This window comes from Triticum urartu, chromosome 6 (assembly GCF_003073215.2).
Source record: "Triticum urartu cultivar G1812 chromosome 6, Tu2.1, whole genome shotgun sequence".
NCBI lineage: Eukaryota > Viridiplantae > Streptophyta > Magnoliopsida > Poales > Poaceae > Triticum > Triticum urartu.
Window position 1 is genome coordinate 571,416,104 of NC_053027.1, and position 20,928 is coordinate 571,437,031.

At 46.2% G+C, this 20,928-nt stretch overlaps 1 protein-coding gene and 2 pseudogenes across 1 annotated transcript; 2 read left to right on the forward strand and 1 right to left on the reverse strand.

The window, feature by feature from the left end:
- The first annotated feature begins 4,185 nt into the window (after window positions 1–4,185).
- LOC125517085 lies at window positions 4,186–9,982 on the forward strand (annotated as a pseudogene).
- A 446-nt stretch (window positions 9,983–10,428) lies between these two features.
- LOC125513128 (ankyrin repeat-containing protein At5g02620-like) lies at window positions 10,429–13,526 on the reverse strand. The gene is made up of 3 exons (XM_048678174.1): window positions 12,724–13,526; window positions 11,465–12,006; window positions 10,429–11,366 (listed from the first exon to the last, which is right to left on the reverse strand). Exons 1-3 carry the CDS (start codon window positions 13,430–13,432, stop codon window positions 10,629–10,631), a joined length of 1,989 nt encoding a protein of 662 aa, XP_048534131.1. The 5' UTR covers window positions 13,433–13,526; the 3' UTR covers window positions 10,429–10,628.
- A 4,697-nt stretch (window positions 13,527–18,223) lies between these two features.
- Window positions 18,224–20,737, forward strand: LOC125517086 (annotated as a pseudogene).
- The last annotated feature ends 191 nt before the right edge of the window (window positions 20,738–20,928 follow it).

Sequence of the window (20,928 nt, forward strand, 5' to 3'; positions counted from 1 at the left end):
TTGAAATGTAGTTTCACCAAAATGATTTGGCAAGATTAGACTACCATGGTCTATAAATCTGATTTTGATTGCTATGAATATGTAGCTAGACTGAGGATCAATGTGATTACAACTAGCTTTCGCAAAACAAGTATGATTAAGAGTACTTTCCTTTAGTCCACTTGATAGATGAGAAATGATATGTGCTTCCCTCGGACAACTTAGATTGGTTTACAAGTATTCTGGTATATGCTTATGCATTTCCTAGGACGTTGGTGACCAATGTGTCCCTAGTAGGGTTTCGTGCAGATGGAAAAATGGTCTATGTTTATAGAAGTCAAAGCTCTGGTGATTCCCTTTCGCCGCTTGTGAGAACGCCACTCTCTCATAGGGCGAATCTCACTTCTTGTGTTGGAAACTTATGTACTCGCTCTGCTTCGCAACACCTTTGTAGATGAAACAAGAATCATCATCATCCCAGACGGTGTCCAAACAAGAGGAGTGGGTGAACCAGTGGTCGCTCGAGGAATTAGTCTCGCTCCACATGCTCCTTGTGGTGGTAATTTTTGGTGATTTTGGTGGCGGTGTATACTTGGATGGCACAGTGGTTAGGGACAAAGTGTTGGGTGGTGATGATGGCTTCCTGGAGGCAGACATGGGCAGAAAGCTCAACCACCCATGACTTGATCCACCCATGAGGGAGACCATAATCCCAGGCCCTACAGACCTCGATGTCGATCTCGGTCACGGCTTAGTATGTTGGGTCGGCATCTGTGGCCATGCGAGTGCCCACGCTCTAGAATGTCATTGGTTCCCTCAATGCCAAACCGACCGGAATTCTTGTGAGTGAGACCATCGAAGCGCTGGAGCTCGAGCTCAGTGGCCACTACAGGAGAATTTTCATTGGAGCTTTTTTGGAAAGTATAAGGCGAAATGGGGGCGAGCTAGCTAGGGGCTGCGTTGGGTGAGCTCATACATTAGCGGCACACCCATGACGTGTCCCTCTTCCACCACGAGGGTCATGATTCTACTAAGGTACTCTATGTAGTCATACCTGCCTCTTGGGGTGCGGGTCACAACCCTGTCAGGGTCCTCGGCGATGCAAAGGTCGTTGGATCTGCAAGATCACACAACTACCATCGTCGGGGATGACTTGGTTCAAGGTAGCTAGGTAGGAGCTGGGGAATCAATCGCCACAAGGGACCTCGTCTGGCTCACCTTTGCCGACAACTGTGAGTTTTGTTTTGAGCTGGATATGTAGCTCCCAGACAACAACCTAGCCTTCCTACCTTGGAAGGGGGATAAGCTGGGCCTTAGAGCCCCTGCAAGGACCGCACCACGACCATTACCACATCTACAATGATCTTGATGTAGGCATGGCCACCGTCAGAGATCACCTGCACATGCCGGTGAGCTCAAACATGAAGGCTGAGAAGATGCGGGTCACAGGAGGGACACGTACACGTTGGGGGCCGGACGCACTTACTAGCGCCATTCTTTAGGTGTCCCGATAAGCATCTTTCGTTGCCTGTTGTGGTGCATGATGGGCTTGAGATAGATGGTTTTTTTTCCCTTGGTGTTGGCCAGCTGACGTGGCGTTATCCAGTCAGCAATTAATGTGTTCAAAACTGCTCTAGTTGATCAAAAGTAGAGTGGGGGTTGATTTCTGAACCTGGTTAGTTTGGAGTGTGGAGTGACCGGTTTTGAAGATGGGGCTTGAACTTTAAACCAAGTAGCAAGTTGAGAGTTGTAATATGGACTTTTCTTGAACAGCCAATTACCGGTGAAAGCCATCATCCTTTGGTGAAAAAGATGATAAAAATGGTAAACGGGAGGAAGCATGTATGGATTGACAGATGGATCATACAAGTACATGGTCACATAATGCCATGACGTGGAGGAAGGTGTCAAGGTTGATGTTGCTCTCAATCCTCCTTGTCAATGACAGAACGATTGATCGGCTTAATTTTCTACTCATATGCGCTGATATCAATGATCGAATCAGGAACCAAGGAAACTGCCCTCCCTATGTATGCTGGCTGAATTGATCGGCAAGTTGCTGCGATGGTACATGGAGGACTTGGTGGAGAGGGTTTTGGCACACATGAAGAGCTAGCCAAAGGCCCCATAGATGGATGGACGGTACAGTTGTGATGGATTGGATAGAGCAACTGAGCAAGGTAAGCTCATCCGCATCGTCGAATTCAATGATCCAGTTATCCATGCTGTAGCGAAGCTAGCAGACCAGAAAAGACCCACGCGCGTGTGCAGGTTAATATGCTGCGACTCTCGACCAGGGAAGAAGACCAGGCATGTGACTCTGATCGATACAGTACTTGTGGGCGCTAGAGCTAGTGCAAAGCAACTAATGGCTGTGGAGTTTTGTTGTGGGACAAGCTTAGATTCATATAAGCTAGTGGAGGAGATCCAACAGTCACTGACCTACCGTTGCTGTCCACACAATCTTTCTTTTCTTCTCTCATTTGACACCAAAACACCGCAGAAATGTTGATAAAACTGCCACCAGCACGAAACTTGAATCATATAAGAAGACATAAGCGTGAAATATTATTCAGGCTTACCGATTTTCTATGATAAAGAAAAGAACGATGAACAAGCTCCAAGATTTCACAAACCCTTACAGCAGATTGAGAGTTTCTGCTACTTATTACTATAAACGAAGACATCGAGTTTTCTGTTCAAGCACAACGATTACCGTGAGCTTCCCGCCATTCTCGCCTTCTTCCATTCGGCTGCTCAGCTTCTTCCACCGAGACCCGTCCTCCTCTGTCACGAGCATGCTTAATCTTCTCATCGCCGAGCAGCTCCTCCATTGCCCCGATTTCGATCTCCCTTCGACGGGAAGATATAACCGGTTTCCTTTGTCCTTGCCACGCCCTTCCTCGACCTCCTCCTGGATTCTCCGGGCTACCTCCGCCAAGTACTCTGCGGTGACATGGGTGGCGCAGCCTTGCAGCGGCTCACACCTTCCTCCGTCGTCCTCCTCCTCGTCGGCAATGGCTTCGGAGCAGTCCATTGCTATCATCTCCTCCTCCTCTTGGAAGAACCTGATGACCGCCTCGTCCCTCTCCTACGGTGGCCGGCTGGCGAGGGCCGCCACACCTCCGTGGCCTCGGAATAGACGGACGCAGGGAGAACGGGGGCTGGGTGAAAGATGGTCGTGGAAAGTCCCAGATCGTCCAAGTCCAGGTAAGGAGAGGTCGTGGAAAGATCCACGTTCTCGAAGGACGGGTGAGGTGCGGCCATGTCGACGGACGGCGGCGGCGGCGGCGGGGAGGGGGGATGGGGTGAAGGTTGCGATCGAGCGTCTACTATTTACAGGCCGGTGCTAAATACTGCCAGGCCTGCCTCGAGGCCCAGGCCGATCAAGTGGAGATCGAAGAATTTTTGCACGTATACATGATATAAAATGGATTTTGCTCAAAACAAAATGACACCAGGTTGAGTACACCGCACACAATTTAAGTTTGTGGTGTATAACAGCATCTCCAACAGTGGCTGCAAAAAACACGCGCCCGCAATAAAAGGCAGTTTTTCCGCGCACGCTCCAGGCGCGTAGGCGCGAAGAAGCGGCCGGGCGCGCTAGTTTTGGCGCGCGGCGTCCGGCGCGCATTATTAACGCAGCGCCCGCCACGCACACTCCCACCTCGCCACGCGCCCTCTACCGCTGTCTTCCTGCTTCCTCTGTCGCTTTCTCGCCTCGCCGCCGACGCACCACCACCGCACCACCATGCCGCCGCGCCGCCGGGGAGTTTCGGGCTACCGCGGCGTCCGCGCGCCCCTCCGGCGCCTTCTCCGCCGAGATCCAGCACGGCGACATGCGCCTCGGCCTGGGCACCTTTGACACCGCCCACGAGGCCGCCCGCCCGTACGACGCGACGGCGTGGCGCCTCCAGCGGCCTCGTAGGGACCTGAACTTCTCCGAGGTGCCGACGCGGGAGCTGGCACAGGAGCTGGCGCCTCCCCCGCGGCTTATCATCGACGAGGATTGTCGCGACAACCGGAGGCGGCAGCGCCGTCTCAGCCTCGCCGAGATGGACGAGGGAGCCATGGAGCAGTGGCGCCAACGCTTACCGCAGGACGTCATCAACGAGCGCTAGTTCTTTGTGTAAAGGAGGGAGGAGAGGAGGGCGAAGCGAGCCTGCCTATCACAGACGTACGCAGAAGGCGGCCGCTCAATTCAACATGGACCTAGGAGCAGCGTCGTCCTGGGACTCCAAGGACGGTCGATATCTTGATGCCTTCATCGAGACGTGGAAGGAGGACATTACTGAGGCGGAGTTGGAGTCGGAGGAGGAGGACGACAAGTAGTAGTCGTAATCGGAGTAGATGAACTATCTATGTTGAAGTAGCTATGTATCGTTTTTTTATTATGTATCTTTTTTATCTATGTATCCTTTTATTTTTAATCTATCTATGCTATCGTTTTTTGCATACGAATGTGTATCGCGCGTTTTATTTTTAGCGCTTCTGCTGGAGCGGCGCGCGCGCTATATTTTACAGTGGCCGCTGGAGCCAGCGCATTGTGGCGCGCAAAAACTCACGATTCCGACGCTGTAAACAGTTTTTTAGCGTGGAGCGTGTTGCACGACTGTTGGAGATGCTCTAAATGTCGTCCATCGTAGCTAGGCCACATATGCGTGCATGCACTGGCAAAACAAGAGCGATGATGACATCATGAAGATCTTATACAAGTTTAAACTATGGAAAGAAAATAGCGCCCTATACAAGTTTAAACTACGTATCGTTTTATATTATTAGACGGAGGGAGTAGTATCTACTGCTTTTTTTGACGACAGGTAAACCGACCGCTGCGCTGTTCGATTAGCAGATCAGTTTGTTGAGTCGTGCGTGGTAGAGCGCAGAAAGCATGTTGTACGTCTTTGCATGTGGCTGGTCCCATAGGCTATTGTGATTCTTTCTTTTTTCACACTATCGTGTTTTTCTGGCTTGCTGCACTTAGCTGCATGGTGCTGCGGAGGGCTGAACTTCAACGGCGTTGCTACGAGCCAGCCAGTCAGCGACGGTGCTACAAGGTTGCCATGCTGCTATGTCGCGTCGATGGCCGGCGATGCTACAACAATGGAGCACCGGTGGGCTGGTCACGGTCCTCTGCTGCATGCATCAGTTGGCTGCTGCAACGGAGCGTCCCCCGGCCGCCAGAGCATCATAGGAAATCGACATTGCAATGGAGCTAGCATCGCTGGGCCATCGGAGCATCGTTGGTGCCGCAGCGAAGCATCGCGACACTGCACTGGAGCGTCGCTGAGCCATCGGAGCATCGTTGGTGCTGTAGCGAAGCATCACGACACTGCAATGGAGCGTCGCCGGGCCACTAGAGCATCGCAGCACTGCAATGGAGCATCACTAGGCCACCGGAGCATCATCGGTGCTGCAACAAAGCATCTCCGGGCAGTCGGAGTATCACGAGTGTTGCAATGAGGCATTATCGGGCCGCTGGAGCATCACCGACGCTGCAATGGAGCATTGCGGGGCCACCGGAGCATCGTCCGCGCTGCAATGGAACATCGTCAGTCCGCCGAAGCATCATCGGCCCTTCAACGGAGCATCACCGGTGTTGCAATGGGGCATTGTCGGGCCGCGGCAGCGTTGTTGCTGGTGCTGCAATCCCGGAGCTTGCCAGTGCTGTAGCCATGGCCGGTCTGTGGCAAGCTCGCCGACGTTGTTGTGAGATGACCGACGACATGGCTGCTGCAACCTGAGCAGTGCGGGTGTTGCATGCAAAATTTGGTGCTGCAAGTCGGCTAGCTGCGGTTCTCGCTGGAGCTATTCGTATCACCACGGAAGCGAGAACCTGCGTTGCTCACACCGACGGCTCGAGACTGGAGTGGCTGCTGGGGAGACAAGCACGTATTGTGATGTTGTGGTACAGGGGCTCGCAAGTGGACATGGACGTACTGTAACGGCTGATCGTTGGTCATGGCGGAGTTGCGTTGCTTCTTGTGCAAGAGTGCTGAACGTGAGGCAAGGGGAGGAAGACTCGCTGCTGCGTTTTGCTTTTGATCGAAAGACCACTCATGCCTTGATCGAACGGCTCTCCAGGCGGCTTTATTCTGGACCAAATCAACCGACTGATTTGTAGCAACCCCCATGGTTGCCCCTTAAATTACATTATTAGCGTGTTATAATGTGTTATAGCGTGCTATTAACGAGACAGTTCTGGATACGCTATAGTGTGCTATTAGCGGAGCTATAACGCGTTACTTTTTTTCGGTGGTTTAAACTAGAATATATCTTCACTCGCAAACCATGAATCCAAACCATGAATCCAATTTACCGTCCATCTCCATTGTTGGCTTTTTTCCCCTGAAAACAAGACCTAGCACTGGTATATTTGGGCGACCTCTTTTTTTCAACTTCAAAGTTTTTCTTGGGAAAAACCTCTAATCTATTCATCCATCGCAAAGGTAGCACAAAGAACAGAGATCTCCTCGCCGGAGCCTTATGCGCCAGTAGACAGACAAAACCAGCGATCACATGGCTGTCTACGTGGGCCGGCCCGAAAACGAGCGGACGAGCTCGCGCACGACGCGTGTTTCCCCGTTTTCCTTGCTCGACCGTTTCGATCGCTAAAAAGAGCTCGATTGTTTCGTGGTTGACTGGTAGTGCTAGACCCGTTAATCATTGACCATTGACTTTAGATATATTTTTAAACTCAGAAAACAGAATTCAAAAATAAAAATGCTCACGGATTCTAAAAAGTTCACTGATTTTCAAAAAAAGTTCATAAAACTTTACAAAAGTCATGAATTTTATAAAAGTTCACCGATTTTGAAAAAAAAATCATGAATTTCAAAAAAAAATTCATCGGTTTTGGAAAAAGTTCACCAAATTTTGAAAAAAGTTCATTAAGTTTGAAAAAAGTTCATTAAGTTCATTAAAAATGGTGACCATGCCGACACCCTGAGGTCTTCCCCGCCGTCATCCTAACCCGCGCTCGGCCACTGCGTCGCCTCTTCAGGCCATAGCGTCGCGGCACGCGGTCCACTTCGCCGTCCACGCGCGTCGACTCCTTTGTGGTATGTGCCGCACCGTCTTCCTAGGCGCGGGAACGCTACCATCCGCGCCGGTTTTCTTCATGTTGCCGGGTTCTTCCTCGCCTACTTCGAGCACCGCCGCTGCGCTCTTGATCTAGCCGCCGCTGCTCTTCTTCCTGGTCCACGGCGACTACCTCGACGCCGGCCATCCCGACTCGACATCGACCACGACATTCCTCATACGGCTACCTCGACCATGACTACAGCATCCTACGCTCTCGACTACCTCGACATCGCCACAAAGGGCTACCGCCTTGGTTGAGCAACCGTGTCAGTTTTCACTAGAGCCACAACTTTCGCGATGCACCGACCGTTACGACTGGGGGGGGGGGGGAGATGTCCAAAGGCTTACTTTTGTATTCTTCTTCAGTCTCGCCATCTGCGTTGCTACCATGGTGACTGATAGGATATACTAGGAAGTATTCCAGGTTGTCTTGCACTCCAAGTCGATCATGTACTCCTATATATATGCATGCCCACGAGGCTCAAACAATAAATCAATGATTCCACCAATCCATTCCCTCTCTCCCTTCTAACACACCGAACTCGCTAGCACATTTATAAACGTTCTAAAAATTCTGAAGAAAAGACAAGTTCGACACTGAATAATACACAATGTACGTTGGGCAATAGATTTGGCTCATTGTCACATTGATGCTAAATTTGTTATTTTTTATCTCAAGAAATAATTCAAGTTTTCATACGAAATTTTATGACATCATATATTGATGACGTGTCAATATGTTAGATTTCTTTCAAATTTTCTAAATATATTTTAAAATAGGGGATCCGGTGCACTAGTTTTTTTTTTGAGACATACTGGGCACTAGTTACACCACAAGAGTGGGTGCACTGGTACATTCCCGTAGAGCAGTTACACGAAAATGGCCTATTTGTTTTTTTAGGGGAAAATGGCCTATTTGTTTTGTTCTTAAATTTTGAGCATGATGATCACGGACCGCAGTACACAGCCCAGCCCGGGAACAGAGTCCTACTCCCAGGCCTTCGAGGCCGCCCAGCTCCTCGCCACCGCCAGGTCCCCTTCTGATGTTAACTTCTATCCTCCTGTTTTTATTTATTTTATTTACAGTCTTGAAATTCTAGTATGAAATTGCATTGGTCGTTGATGCAATTTCGAATATGAATCACTTTGTCTTGTCATATTAGGGCATCTACAATGCCAGCCGCTAGTATAGTCGCTTACGGAAAAGAAAATAAAGATCATAAAATTAGAAAAATACTTAAGCGCCTTGCCTTCCAACGGCAGGCGCTAATTGTGTTCAATAAATAATGAACCCGGGCGCTTCGAGCGGGTAGAAAAGAGGCTAAGCGCTCGATGCATCATGTTGCTTCGATGCCTAGCTAAACACCAGGATTTCCTAAACTAACCGCTAATTGGCCGGGAATCAGATCCTGGCGCTCGTCCTAAGCGTCCGCGTTGGACATGCCCTTAGTTACCTCATAGAATTAGAGCCAATTTGGGTCACACCAATTTGAACTGCTCGTTAATCAGAACCTCCCTGTTTGTGCTTATCCTGTAAATTGGCACTGTTTTGTTTGCTTCCAATACTCTCAACTGCAAATAATGTAATGGTTAGTTTGGTTCCATTTCCAACTATTTAACTTCATGCACGAACTGAAAAACATGTAACGGAATTCTGCACAATTGTTTTGTTCTTTCAGTTTGTATGTAGTACTACTACTACTACGTTCAGTCATTCAGGAAGGATAGTTTTAGAGGAGTTTGAAACACGGATTGTTCAATGGACTTCTGTTGATGTGTTTTTCTTTTTTGAGAGAGACTTCTCTTGATGTGTTGAGTGTATTCATAGTACTACTACATTCAGTGGGGATATTGCAGTATCGTGACTTGCGGAGGCGCTGATTGTCTGTCCTCTGTAATTTTATTTGTGTCTTCAGTTGCGAGCATGACAAAGTGGTCAGTGCTGTGGACTGTATCCTGTCCCTGGTTGGTGATAAGAATCCGGAGCACTACTTTGTCGCCACCCAGGATTCTGGTCTCCGGGCAAAGCTACGAGAGGTATGAAGATTTTTGCCATCTTATCTTCTAAACTTTTTGTGCAGCAACGTGTTCATGCATGTTTTACTATGCTGTAGGTTCCTTGTGTTCCTGTGATATACGGTCTGAAGAACTCCCTGTTTGTTGAGCAACCCTCGTGCAGCAACGTAAGTTTGCTCAGTTGGATGAGGAGAAGCGTATTCATATGGAAAATCAGAATTTAAGAAGCTATTGAAGGCGTCATCGGAAGGAAAGACATCTGTCGATGGAAACGCACATCAAGTCGCAGAGAAATGCAAGTTTAAAAGGAACAGGGCAAAGGTTATATTTACATAAACTGTTCTTCAGGATATTCGTCATATGCACGTTTAGTGGGCATCACTAACATTTGGAGTTATGAGAAGCCGATGTGTGTCCTTCTGCAGGGCCCAAACCCACTCTCTTGCAAGAAAAAGAAACCGAAGCCCCAACCGTCAGCTGCTCAAAATCAGGTACTTAATCATCGCTAGATAGCATTTACATCTGTAAGCTGTATGTAATAGTTGAAACATGCAGATTATACGTGCTTAATTCAATGTTTCAACAGCAAGCTTGGAGTTGCATGGCTTATGTTGAGGTGTAGAACTCAGAGTAGGATGTATAAGAGATAATGCAACAACTTAAATCTTAGATAGGCTACTGAAGCCCCATTGCACATTTTTTGTTGTGCTGTAGCTCCTGATTTCAGCTGCACTGGGATGTGCATGACCCTACACCGGAAGCACATGTATCTGACAAGCATGAGCACTAATGAGTACAATGTTCCCTTCAGGGTCCTAAGGCTGATGGTGAGGCGAAGAGGAAGAGGGTTAGGAAGCGCAAGAGAAGCGACAAAGACAGCACTCAAGCGGAGACAGCGAGCTGACACACCTGTGTAGAAGTTGCAAACAGTGGTGTGGTTACAGCTCTGACTTCAATCTGAATCCGTTGCACCCCATGCTGATGGGTTTTTCTTCAAATGTCATACATAGCCGTCAGTTAACTTGATAGAATGCATCGTCGCTGGAGGACTGCTGCTGTAACACTGGTTTGGACATGTAAAATTTGTCGTGGTTAGTAATTTTTGTGATTTTATTCAAAGTTTTAACCTTGTATTTTGAAGAAACGAACGATCTGACCTCGGTTTCAACTTCCAGCCTTTTCCTTGCGTCATAGGTCGCATGGCAAATTTTACAAATCGTCATGTACACGTGCGCTGAGCTGGCATGACCGCAATTTCAAGGCTCCGCAAACAGTTTAGAAAAATGTATACTCAAAATACTGTTAAAAGATCAATTCATAACAGAAATTAATACAGCTCCTTAAATTTAACTTAGACGAGTCGTACATATTATCCGGACGAGACAAAATACAGTTGCAGGCAAATACATCAATCGTTGTTTACACTGGTACAAGCACATAAACTGTTGAAAAAAGAAATGTCAGAATCTTCAACTGGTACTGTGAGAACAGCCACGGTTATAAATGATAGTAATGCTCCATATATGTAATATACGCGTATTTGACACTCTTCAAGCAAATGGCGTTGGTGGTTGTGCCGGTGGTTCCACCATGCCACCGGTGTGAGTCAACACGGCAAGCAAATAGGCCACTAAAATAAGCGACGTGAATAACAATACTGCCAATGGCCATGCCCAGACTATCCCGTACCATATCCCATTTCTCCTACAGAGTGCTGCGAACAGAAAAATAGACTTGACTACTGCTTCCCAACAGTTATACACCATTATGAGAATAACACTGAGGAGAACTGCAAATGCAGACATAAGAGCAACTGGAGCTAACATCATAACTGCAGCAAATGCAAAGGCAAGCATCATGCAAGACACTGATATCAATATGATGGGGATGGACCTTCGAAATAGCGCTTTCCGGATCCCAAGGGGTAAGGTGGGATCTCCAGAAAACATGAGAAAAACTGTAGCTGTGATTGAGAAAGCAAAGGCAAGTGTGTTGGTCATGAAGAATATATCAAAAGCAAACGTTCCAGCAAGAATTGGTGATCCTGCATGAGTGTCATGCTCATCTCTATAACCTCCAGGCATGGTGAACATTGCACCAAACGTCACGGTTGCAATTAGGACGGAGCAAATACATCGACTTTGTGTCCCCTCTTTCATTTGACTCAAGAAATGTATTTCATCCTGTCTTGCTTGGTCAGTATCAACTTCATTCAAGAAACCCTGGTGAGAAATACCCCTTTTAGCACCGACATAGTTGAGTACCCTGAGTATGTCCGCTTCACTTTCCTACAAAATTAGAATAAATAAAATTTAAACCATGCAAATCTCAATTACTCTTGTTCACCTCGAATGCCGTGTTTAAATGTTTAAATGTTGATATATACCATTGCACTAGGAAGATTTTGACGGGCTATATCTGATGGAGTCTCCCCTTTCTCATTCATCAAATTCAAGTGTACTTGTCTATTCCCTAACAGAGAACAAAACATTCTCTCACTTCTTTTTCTTACAGCTATGTGGAGTGCAGTATTCCCATCTTTGTCTTGTATATTCAAAATCCATGACAGCGATATGTTTCGACAAGCATAGTCGACAATCGCTGTTTTCTTTCTGTCAACAGCAACATGAAGAAATGTCCTTCCCCTAGCATCAAGCAAGCCAGCGCAATTGTGTGACTTCATAAGAAAATCAGTGATGATCGATGTTGCACCAACGGATGCAGCCACGTGTGTCGGAAATGATCCATTGCGGTCTGGTTGATACAGTGCATCTGGATTGACTTTCAATAATTCTAAACATATGGGTTGGCTGTATCTTTTCCTTGGACACAGAATAGTTATAACAGCAAATTGGAGAGGTATACTTCCGTTTGCATCCCCTTGTAGTGTAAGGTCATTGTTCCATTCTAACAACATCTTCGTGAGATCTGTGAGTGGTGTCTCTCCGTTAAACCAATCAATATTAGAGAGCAAAAAAAAAAACACTATGAAAGGAAATGTGTACATGCATGCATCAGTATAAGAAGTCAAGGTGATGTGCACTAGATTTTTACACACGGTGGTTAGTCAAGTGTTATGGTTCAGGATGTTGACTTGTTTGGTCTACTAACTTTATTTATGGTTGATCAAAGAGTTGTAAACTGGATGAACTGAAACAGAGTCTCTTCGTACACCTCTTCTCCAAGTTTTGTATGGGTGAAATAAAGTAGTTTCTCTGTTGCATACAAATACATCTTCTGGGTTGAATAACATTATAGAATATCTAAATTTTACATCTTTCACCTAATTTGGATCGTTTTTTCCTTTTATTGCGACAGGAGTTCACCTAAATCTCATTAACGGAATCATATTATAAGGGTTACATCCCCAAAAAAGATGACCGGTCTTCAGGACTAACTAAATATCCTTCTTAGATGTCTCGTTATGGTAAATTTTGAACCTAACAACACACTAACAGCCTGGATGCAGATGGTAAAATAGTAATGAGGCAAATGTATGCTAAATAGTATCCATCTCTATCAAAATATAAGACTTTTATCAGTCTCAAAAAACGTCTTCTATTTTGATACAGTGGTAGTACTACATATATCTAAGAGATCTCTACGTCTAATAGTGGTAGGTGAAATTCAGACTAAAGTCGGTACCTTGGCTCCGCTGAACAGCAACGTGCAACGCATTTCGTCCATTTAGTCCAGAGTATGAAAGAACCCCACCGCTCAAGTCATGTAGTGTTTTGGCAATGATTCCATTTTCTAGTAAGATGGCAAGATACAATGGCGAAGTACCTTCAGCAGGAATGGTGGCCAACTCTGGATCATGGGCCATGAGCAAGCTGACCATATCATTGCTCCCAAAGCGGACGGCCTCATGCAAGGCTGTCTCTTTGAGCTTGTTTTGTGTCTCCAGCAGCCCTTTACCATTGTTAATGCCCTGACCATTGGCAAGGTCAATGAAACGAGACATCATCGGGATGTTCCCCGCCCGTGCAGCAAAGTGCAGGGGTGTGTCTCCCCCGTTGTTTTGCACAAACAGGAGGCTGGGTGCCTTGCCGTAGACGAGATTGGCTTTGTTCAGTAAGTTTTCAGAGTCGCCATGGCTAGCAGCGACCACATGGAGAAGAGTATCACCTCCAAAGGTAACCGCGTAAAGAGCAGGTGGCTGTGCCGCCGAGCTTCCGGGGGTGTAGGCGGCTGGTGTCCCGTTGAGGAGTGATTCCAGATCATGGAAAGAGCCAGAGCAGGCCACTGCTAGCAGCCGGGCATCCATCCTACCCTCCATGGTGGCTGCCGGTGGAGGAGCAGCATTTGCCACGACGGGTGAGCTCGGAGCTGCCAGCAGGGTGCTGGACGCCATTGATCACCAACACGAACGAGGTGGTAGTGGGAATGAGAGAGGATCAACTGGGGCTGGTCTGGACTACAATGTACGCATGTAGTGGAGAAGAGGAGTGTGCGTCCAAGCTGTGCCTGGCGATGTCTAGATGTAAACAAGAAATGCATGTAGAGGAGCAAGCAAGGAATGCAGAGGGGTGGGTGGGGTGAGCTGAGCAGGAGACGACCGCGGCGACTTGGGGTCAAGGCCGTGTCATCACCAATAAAATAGCCCTTCTCCCTCCTACTTTACATAAACCTTTCACAGCACCGTCGCATACTTTAGACATACACCTAACCGGCTGTCTCTAATAAGATAATCCTTCTCCTCCCCTCCTTAAAAAACCGTTCACATAACTTTGGCACCGTCGCATGCTTTCAGTAACAGATTTAGATCTACATCTGACAAGGTCCCTTGTTAAAGGAAATAAACTGACAAGGAATCTCACGAAGTTCAAACACCTTGCAGTACTAGGACTTGAGCTTGGTATATACCGCTGCCAACTTTCATTCTAGATATAGGCCATGCATTTTTTCCAAATATGTTAACTTTTACTATATCTAATATCTACAACATCAAATTATACTTTACGATATATCTAATGATATTTATTCTGTGTTGTACATATTGATATTGTTTATAGGCTTTTTAAAATTTTACCAATTTTAACCTGGGACAAACTAATATGCCCTTTTTTGATGGAAAACAGCTAGGCCATACCAAATATGCCCCATTTTATCGACGTTGATTGCAACCTCTTATTTCCTCCCATAACCCTAGGGTGAGGACAGACTCTCTCCTCTAGGATTGACCAACAAGCCCATGGATTCCCCTCTGCTCCGGCAGACATTGGCGGGGAGGGAATCCCAGGCGTACGTTCCGGTTAGTTGTTTACGTTAGGATTTTTAGTCCATATGCAGGCACGGCGCACCGGCGAATGGCGGTGCTTCTTCGATTTCTTTTCTTTCGGGCTCGGATGCTCCTTGAGTTCGTCCATCTAGACGAGTCAATGGAGCTCCGTTGTAGATTGCTACCATATCTTAGGGTAAGTGAGTTTATGGTTTCTCGTCATGTGGCGAGATTTGATGGTAGGTGTTTCAAATCTATGCAAGGGTTCGACGAGGTCAACCGTGGCTCCAAGACGTTGGTCCTTAGGGGCATGTGCACGAAGACTATCGACTGTCATCGGCAAGGTCAAGCCGGCTTTGGTAGGGGAGTGGCGATAGCGGCGCATCCACGACTCGTTCTGGCGGCACTAGTGATTGTTCGATGGTCTTGGAATCTCAATATAATTTTTATTTTATTTAAGAGCTTGTACTTCTGATGAACTTCTATAATAGCTCTAATTATCTCCACACAAAAATAATGTGCCACTTTTTTATATTTACAATGTTAATTTACAATTTATGATAAGCCTAATGATACTGATTTCATTTCATTAAGCGAAAAGCCATACGGCAGACTTACTGTGAAGGTTAGTGATATTTACATGCGTAGTTGGTTACCCCTCCGATTAAGGGGACGAGCCGTTACGCCTCGCTTGCCAACTAGACCAGCTTTCTTCCAGGTGTGCAATTCCACTGATATTACCTAGGACCGCCAGAGGCAGGGTTGCATCGGTTGTGGAAAATTCTAGCATTCTTTTCTTTCCACATACTAGTATGCCCTATATTTTGAAACTCAAGGGAGTAGCTTATGGGTGATATTCGACGCAAGTTTATTTGTTAACATTTGTCATTTTTCAATGCATGTCCAGTACTATAGCTCCTTGGGTGGTATTCGACACGCATTCCTACTTTAAGATATCTCTCTAGTTTTTCTGGGTTGTCCAGTGTATGATTGGTAGGCCTTTGGATGACATTCCAAGCAATTTCCTAATTTAACATCTTTATTGTTTTCTTTGGGCATGTCCAGTACTATACTCCCTTGAGTGACATTTGATGCAAGTTCCTGCTTTAACATTTTTTTATTCTATTTTGGTCTGTTCAGTATTGTAGCTACTTGGGTAACAGCTAGTTCATGTAGATTCAAAAGGAGATTCCTAAGTGGAAAAGGCATCTCTAATCACGTGAATCTCAACAGGGTCCATGTGCATCTCAACAGGGTCCATGTTCAGTATGACACTTGCTCTCGATAAATCTGCACATTCCGAAAGAAAAGATTCCAACCAACCATATTTTATCTTCTTAACAACACATCTTAAGACTGTATATACGTAGAGTACGTCCACTGGGTAAGTCACTATCTACGTGTATCACGTGCAAATGCGGCACTTTTAGCAAATCTGAAATTTCTGACCTGAACCGTCAGATTACGTTCAAGCAAGTGTCATACTGTCCTGTTTTTCTGTAAAAGGGACGCTGTCTCATCCAACTCCTTACTCCTTAAGTCCGGCCACTCGACAGCTTGGCAACGAATATGGAAATTATGAAAACGAACATGGAAGCACATGCCTTCGAAAATGAATACATAGCGAATGCGATGCGGACACAGATTTATATGGAGCGAAAGTCGTTGTAACTCGAAATTATAAACGAGATTAGCACTAATTTTTTTTGAGGCAAACACGTGCTTTATTAAACTTCAAGCTGAATGTTTATAGGTACTGTGACTGGATTATATGGAGTTCCAAGCCAAACATACCAACCAATACCTTTCTTTCAAAAAGGGGGGTTCGCCCCAACCTCTGCATCAAAACGATGCATACGGCCATGATTATTAATAAGCAAAAGGTTCAACACAAATCTTCAAGTCTTGAAAAAAAAAACCAAAAAGGCTCACACAGAGCAAAATAGTAATAGAAAAGCCACAACCGGCTGGCATAAAAAAATAGGAACACTAAATGCCTATCCTATTGCATGACCGTCATCCAAACCGGTTGAAAATATCCCGTGCTACCATCTCCCATCGGGTAGATCCAGTAACCAAACGCTCCCTGGCCTCCGTCGGAGTGAGTAGCAACTACATGCGGATTAACGCAATGGCTTGGAAGATAACCTGCAAAAAATGAATATTTGTTGTTCTGTTAAAGACCAAATCATTTCTGCAGTTCAAAATTGTCCATAATAAAGCACATACTCCTACACGATTGTGTCTCGCTGTGTCAACATCTATCCCATCAAGCCACGTCCCAAATAACATGGTGATGGAATTCGGAGGAGTAATGTTAAATGCTATGTGAACCGCCCGCCACATAATTTTTGCCCGAAGGCAATCAAGAAAGAGGTGTTTAATTGATTCATGTTGGTCACAAAAGCTACATCTCGTAGAACCTGTCCAATTGCGTTTTGCCAAATTGTCCTTGGTTAAGATAACTTGTTTATGTACAAACCACATAAACACTTTAATTTTCAAAGGTACTTTGACTTTCCAAACATGTTTCGATCGGGGAATCGCGCTAGAATTGATAACATCCAAGTACATGAATTTAAAACGAAAACTCTCCATTCTTAGTTTCCAGCACAACTGATCGGGCTGTTGAGACAACTGAACATCCATCAATCTTCTCACAAGATTGAGCCATGCTTCCCAACGGCTTCCTACTAGCGTCCTCCGAAATTGAATGTTGAGTGGAGTAGACTGCAGTACTGTTGCAACGTAAGCGTATCTACGCTGAACAATACTATACAAAGAAGGATATTGGAGTGCTAGGGGCATCTCCCCTAGCCATGTATCCTCCCAGAATCTCGTAGCTGTACCATTTCCAACTATGAATCTTGTCCTATTGAAGAAGAGTGATTTAACTCTCATCAATCGTTTCCTAAAAGGTGATTCAGTCGGCCTCACTGTCACCAGGGACAAGGTTCTAGAGTGGAGGTACTTGTTACGTAGGATCTGAGCCCAAGTGGCCTCCGTCTCGACAAAAAGCTTAAACGGCCACTTGCTAAAAGACATCTGTTCTTCACCTCCAGGTTTTCAATACGTAGACCCCCTTGGTCTTTCGGTCTATAGATTATATCCCATTTAGCAAGTCTGTACTTTTGTTTTAGCTCATCACTCTACCAGAAGAAGCGTGATCGATAAAAGTCTAGCCTCTTCTGGACTCCAAAGGAAACCTCAAAAAAGCAAAGGAGAAACATGGGCATACTCGTGAGGACCGAATTAATAAGAATTAGTCGGCCTCCGCATGACATCAGCTTGCCTTTCCAACAGCTCAGTTTTTTTCTCGAATCGATTCTCAATACACTTCCATTCTCTGTTGGTCAGCTTACGTTGGTGAATTGGTATACCTAAATACGTGAAAGGTAAAGCCCCCAATTCACACCCGAACAATTGTTTGTACGCATCTTGGTTATCACTAGCTCTTCCAAAACAGAACACTTCGCTCTTGTGGAAGTTAATCTTTAACCCAGGCAATTGTTCGAATAAGCATAACACCAGCTTCATGTTTCGCGCTTTTGCCAAGTCATGCTCCATGAAGATGATAGTATCATCAGCGTACTGGAGAATGGATACACCTCCGTCAATTAGGTGCGGGACGAGGCCGCCTACCTGGCCCGCCTCCTTAGCCCTTCCTATAAGAATTGTCAACATATCGACCACTATGTTGAAAAGAATAGGTGACATCGGATCTCCTTGCCTCAATCCTTTGTGTGTTTGGAAGTAGTGACCTATATCATCATTCACTTTAATCCCAACACTCCCTTTTTGCGTGAAAGAGTCTACCTGGTTTCTCAATCAATACCTAAAGAACAGGCGTGCTTTGCAAGGCGATGTGCCTCGAAAAGTCGAAATTAAAATTCCGCGGCCACCACCTGCCCACAGCCCGCGATGATGAGGGTGAAGAGGCGGTCGAGGCACCACAAGGTGATCAAGTTCTACTCCACCTGCTTCGGCTTCCGTGAGCTCTACAAGGTGCTCATTGATGGCACCTTCGTCCACCACCTCCTCGTCCACAGCCTGCTCCCTGCTGACGACGCCCTCTGCAAGCTCCTCTCCGCCTCCCGGACACCCCCACTCTTCAGCTCCAAGTGCGTCGAGGCCAAGTTCCGCTGCGTCGGCAAGTCCCACTCCAAGGCGTTCGGCGCCTCACAGCTCCTTGCCACAGCCAGACCCCCTTCTATCCTCCTTCTTTTTTACAGTCTTAAAATTCTACTATGAAATTGCATTGGTCGTTGATGGATTTCGAATATGAATCACATTTTTCAGTCATATTAGTTATTACCTCATAGAATTAGAGCCAGTTTGGGTTTGGGCTGTGTGAAAACCTGGATGCAATTTGAACTGTTGTTTAACGTTAATCGGAACCTCACAGTTTGCGGTTATGCTGTAAATTGGCAAGATTTTGTTTGCTTCCTATAATCCCAACTGCAAATAATGTATTGGAATCAGATTACATCGGTTAGCTTAGTTTCATTTTCTAACTATGAAAATTCATGGACGAATTGAAAAACGTGTACCAGAATTGTGCACATTGGTTTTGTTCTTTCTGTTTGTATGAAGTACTACTACTACTACGTTTAGTCATTCAGGAAGGATAGATTTACAGGAGTTTGAAACACGGATTGTTCAATGGACTTCTGTTGATTGTGTTTTTCCTTTTTGAGAGAGACTTCTGTTGATGTGTTGAGTGTATTCATAGTACTACATTCAGTGAGGATAGTTTTGAAGTATCGTGACTTGCGGAGGCGCTTATTGTTTGTCCTCTGGAATTTTATCTATGTCTTTAGCTGCGAGCATGACAAAGTGGTTAGTGCAGTAGACTGTATCCTGTCCCTGGTCGGTGATAAGAATCCAGAGCACTACTTTGTTGCCACCCAGGATTCTGGCCTTCGGGCAAAGCTATGAGAGGTATGAAGATTTACTATGCTTTTGTAGCATTCTACCTTTTCCATGTATCCACCTTTTTTTGATAAAGGGTGCTATTTATTAACTCATAATGTAGCATCGAGGGATACAATCACAATGAGTACACCCGGCTTCTGCATAACTACGATGCACATAGCCAACACACACACATGATCACGTCGGCAAAGAGCAAAGTCATACAAGACCGAAGCTATGCCTAGGTCAAGGAAAAAATGAAAAGAAAACCAAAGCAAAGAAAACAACAATTGATGATATACAACTATGACCATCGGCACCAACCATCTCTTGACATCATAAAGACTACGAAGAAGGTTCTCGAAAAGCGACGCCTTCAGGAAGGGAACGACGCGCAAGCGCCACCGTCGCCAGATCCAACCACGTAGGCCAGATCGTGGGTTTTCACCCCGAAGAACAAGTCCGAGCATACTCCAAGCAATGCCCTCATCAGGGTAACGACACAAAGAGCGCCGCCATAGTATCCACCTCATCAGGGTATCCACCTGAATTCTATATTTGAAAGAATTTGCTCAGGGACATTAATACAACCAACAAGTATCATATCATATATCTAACGGAAACAACATAAACAAATCTATTTTCCATCTTATCTTATCAACTTTTCAGGCAGCAATGTGTTCATGCATGTTTTACTTTGCTGTAGGTTCCTTGTGTTCCTGTGATATATGGTCCGAAGAACTCCCTGTTTATTGAGCAACCCTCCATGCAGCAACGTAAGTTTGCTCAGTTGGATGAGGAGAAGCGTATTCATATGAAAAAAAACAGAATTTAAGAAGCTATTGAAAGGGTCATCGGAAGGAAAGACCTCAGCAGATGGAAACACACTCGGAGTAGTTGCAAGTTTAGAAGGAACAGAGCGAAGGGAGGTGGTCTTCGGTACAACCCCCCCCCCCCCCAAAACGTATAAAGGGTAGGGGCGGTCATTTTCACACGCCGTATAAAAATACCCGCCCGCCGTAGGCGCGCCCGCGTCGCCGTACGGCGCTGTCGCGTACGGCCGCCCGTACGCGCCCACGTCCGCATGCACGGGCGCCCGTAGGCGCCCATGTCTGGCATGCACGCCCGCCCGCGTCCGCTGCGTACGCCCGAGTGATTAAAAAAACGATCGGCGAACCCTATCTTCAAGACGCCTCACCCGCCTCCTCTCGCGCCGCCGCCGCCATCTCCGGCAGTACTTGGCCGACGATGATATGGAAGGATGGAACTTCTAGTGATTTACGATGCCGATGATGATAATATGTGTCGGTTGAAGTTGTATACTTTCTGTAGCAATGAAACTTTGTGATGTAACGCTACTTTCTTAGCTTGCGTACGATGACCTGCATACCTCTAATTAATTAGTTTGCGTACTGTATGTTGCATCTAGTTGCTAGCCCTTTCTTTTTCGTGTTGATCTAGTATATTTTGTTGCATATGATTGTACATCCTGTTGATGAAGATGCATCTCTAACAGGTACCTAGTTTCTTGATGCCGAAGTGCTATCTCGTGTACGAAGGCAAGGTTCCGGGAGTGTATGACGAGTGGCATGAGTGTCAGGCGCAAGTGCAGGGGGTCTCGGGCGCCAGCCATAAAGGCTTCAAAAGCAGACAAGAAGCACAAGCTAGTTACTTGAGGTTCAGGCGAGCGCGAGAGAGGACTCATAACCGCCGCT

What these genes read in the sequence shown, in the direction of transcription:
- LOC125513128 (XM_048678174.1), bottom strand. Translation starts at nt 13,432, where the DNA reads ATGGCGTCCAGCACCCTGCTGGCAGCTCCGAGCTCACCCGTCGTGGCA. An exon ending in TGCTGTTCAGCGGAGCCAAG is followed by an intron (nt 12,007 to 12,723) that starts GTACCGACTTTA and finishes CACCACTCACAG; the next exon opens with ATCTCACGAAGATGTTGTTA. An exon ending in AAAATCTTCCTAGTGCAATG is followed by an intron (nt 11,367 to 11,464) that starts GTATATATCAAC and finishes CTAATTTTGTAG; the next exon opens with GAAAGTGAAGCGGACATACT.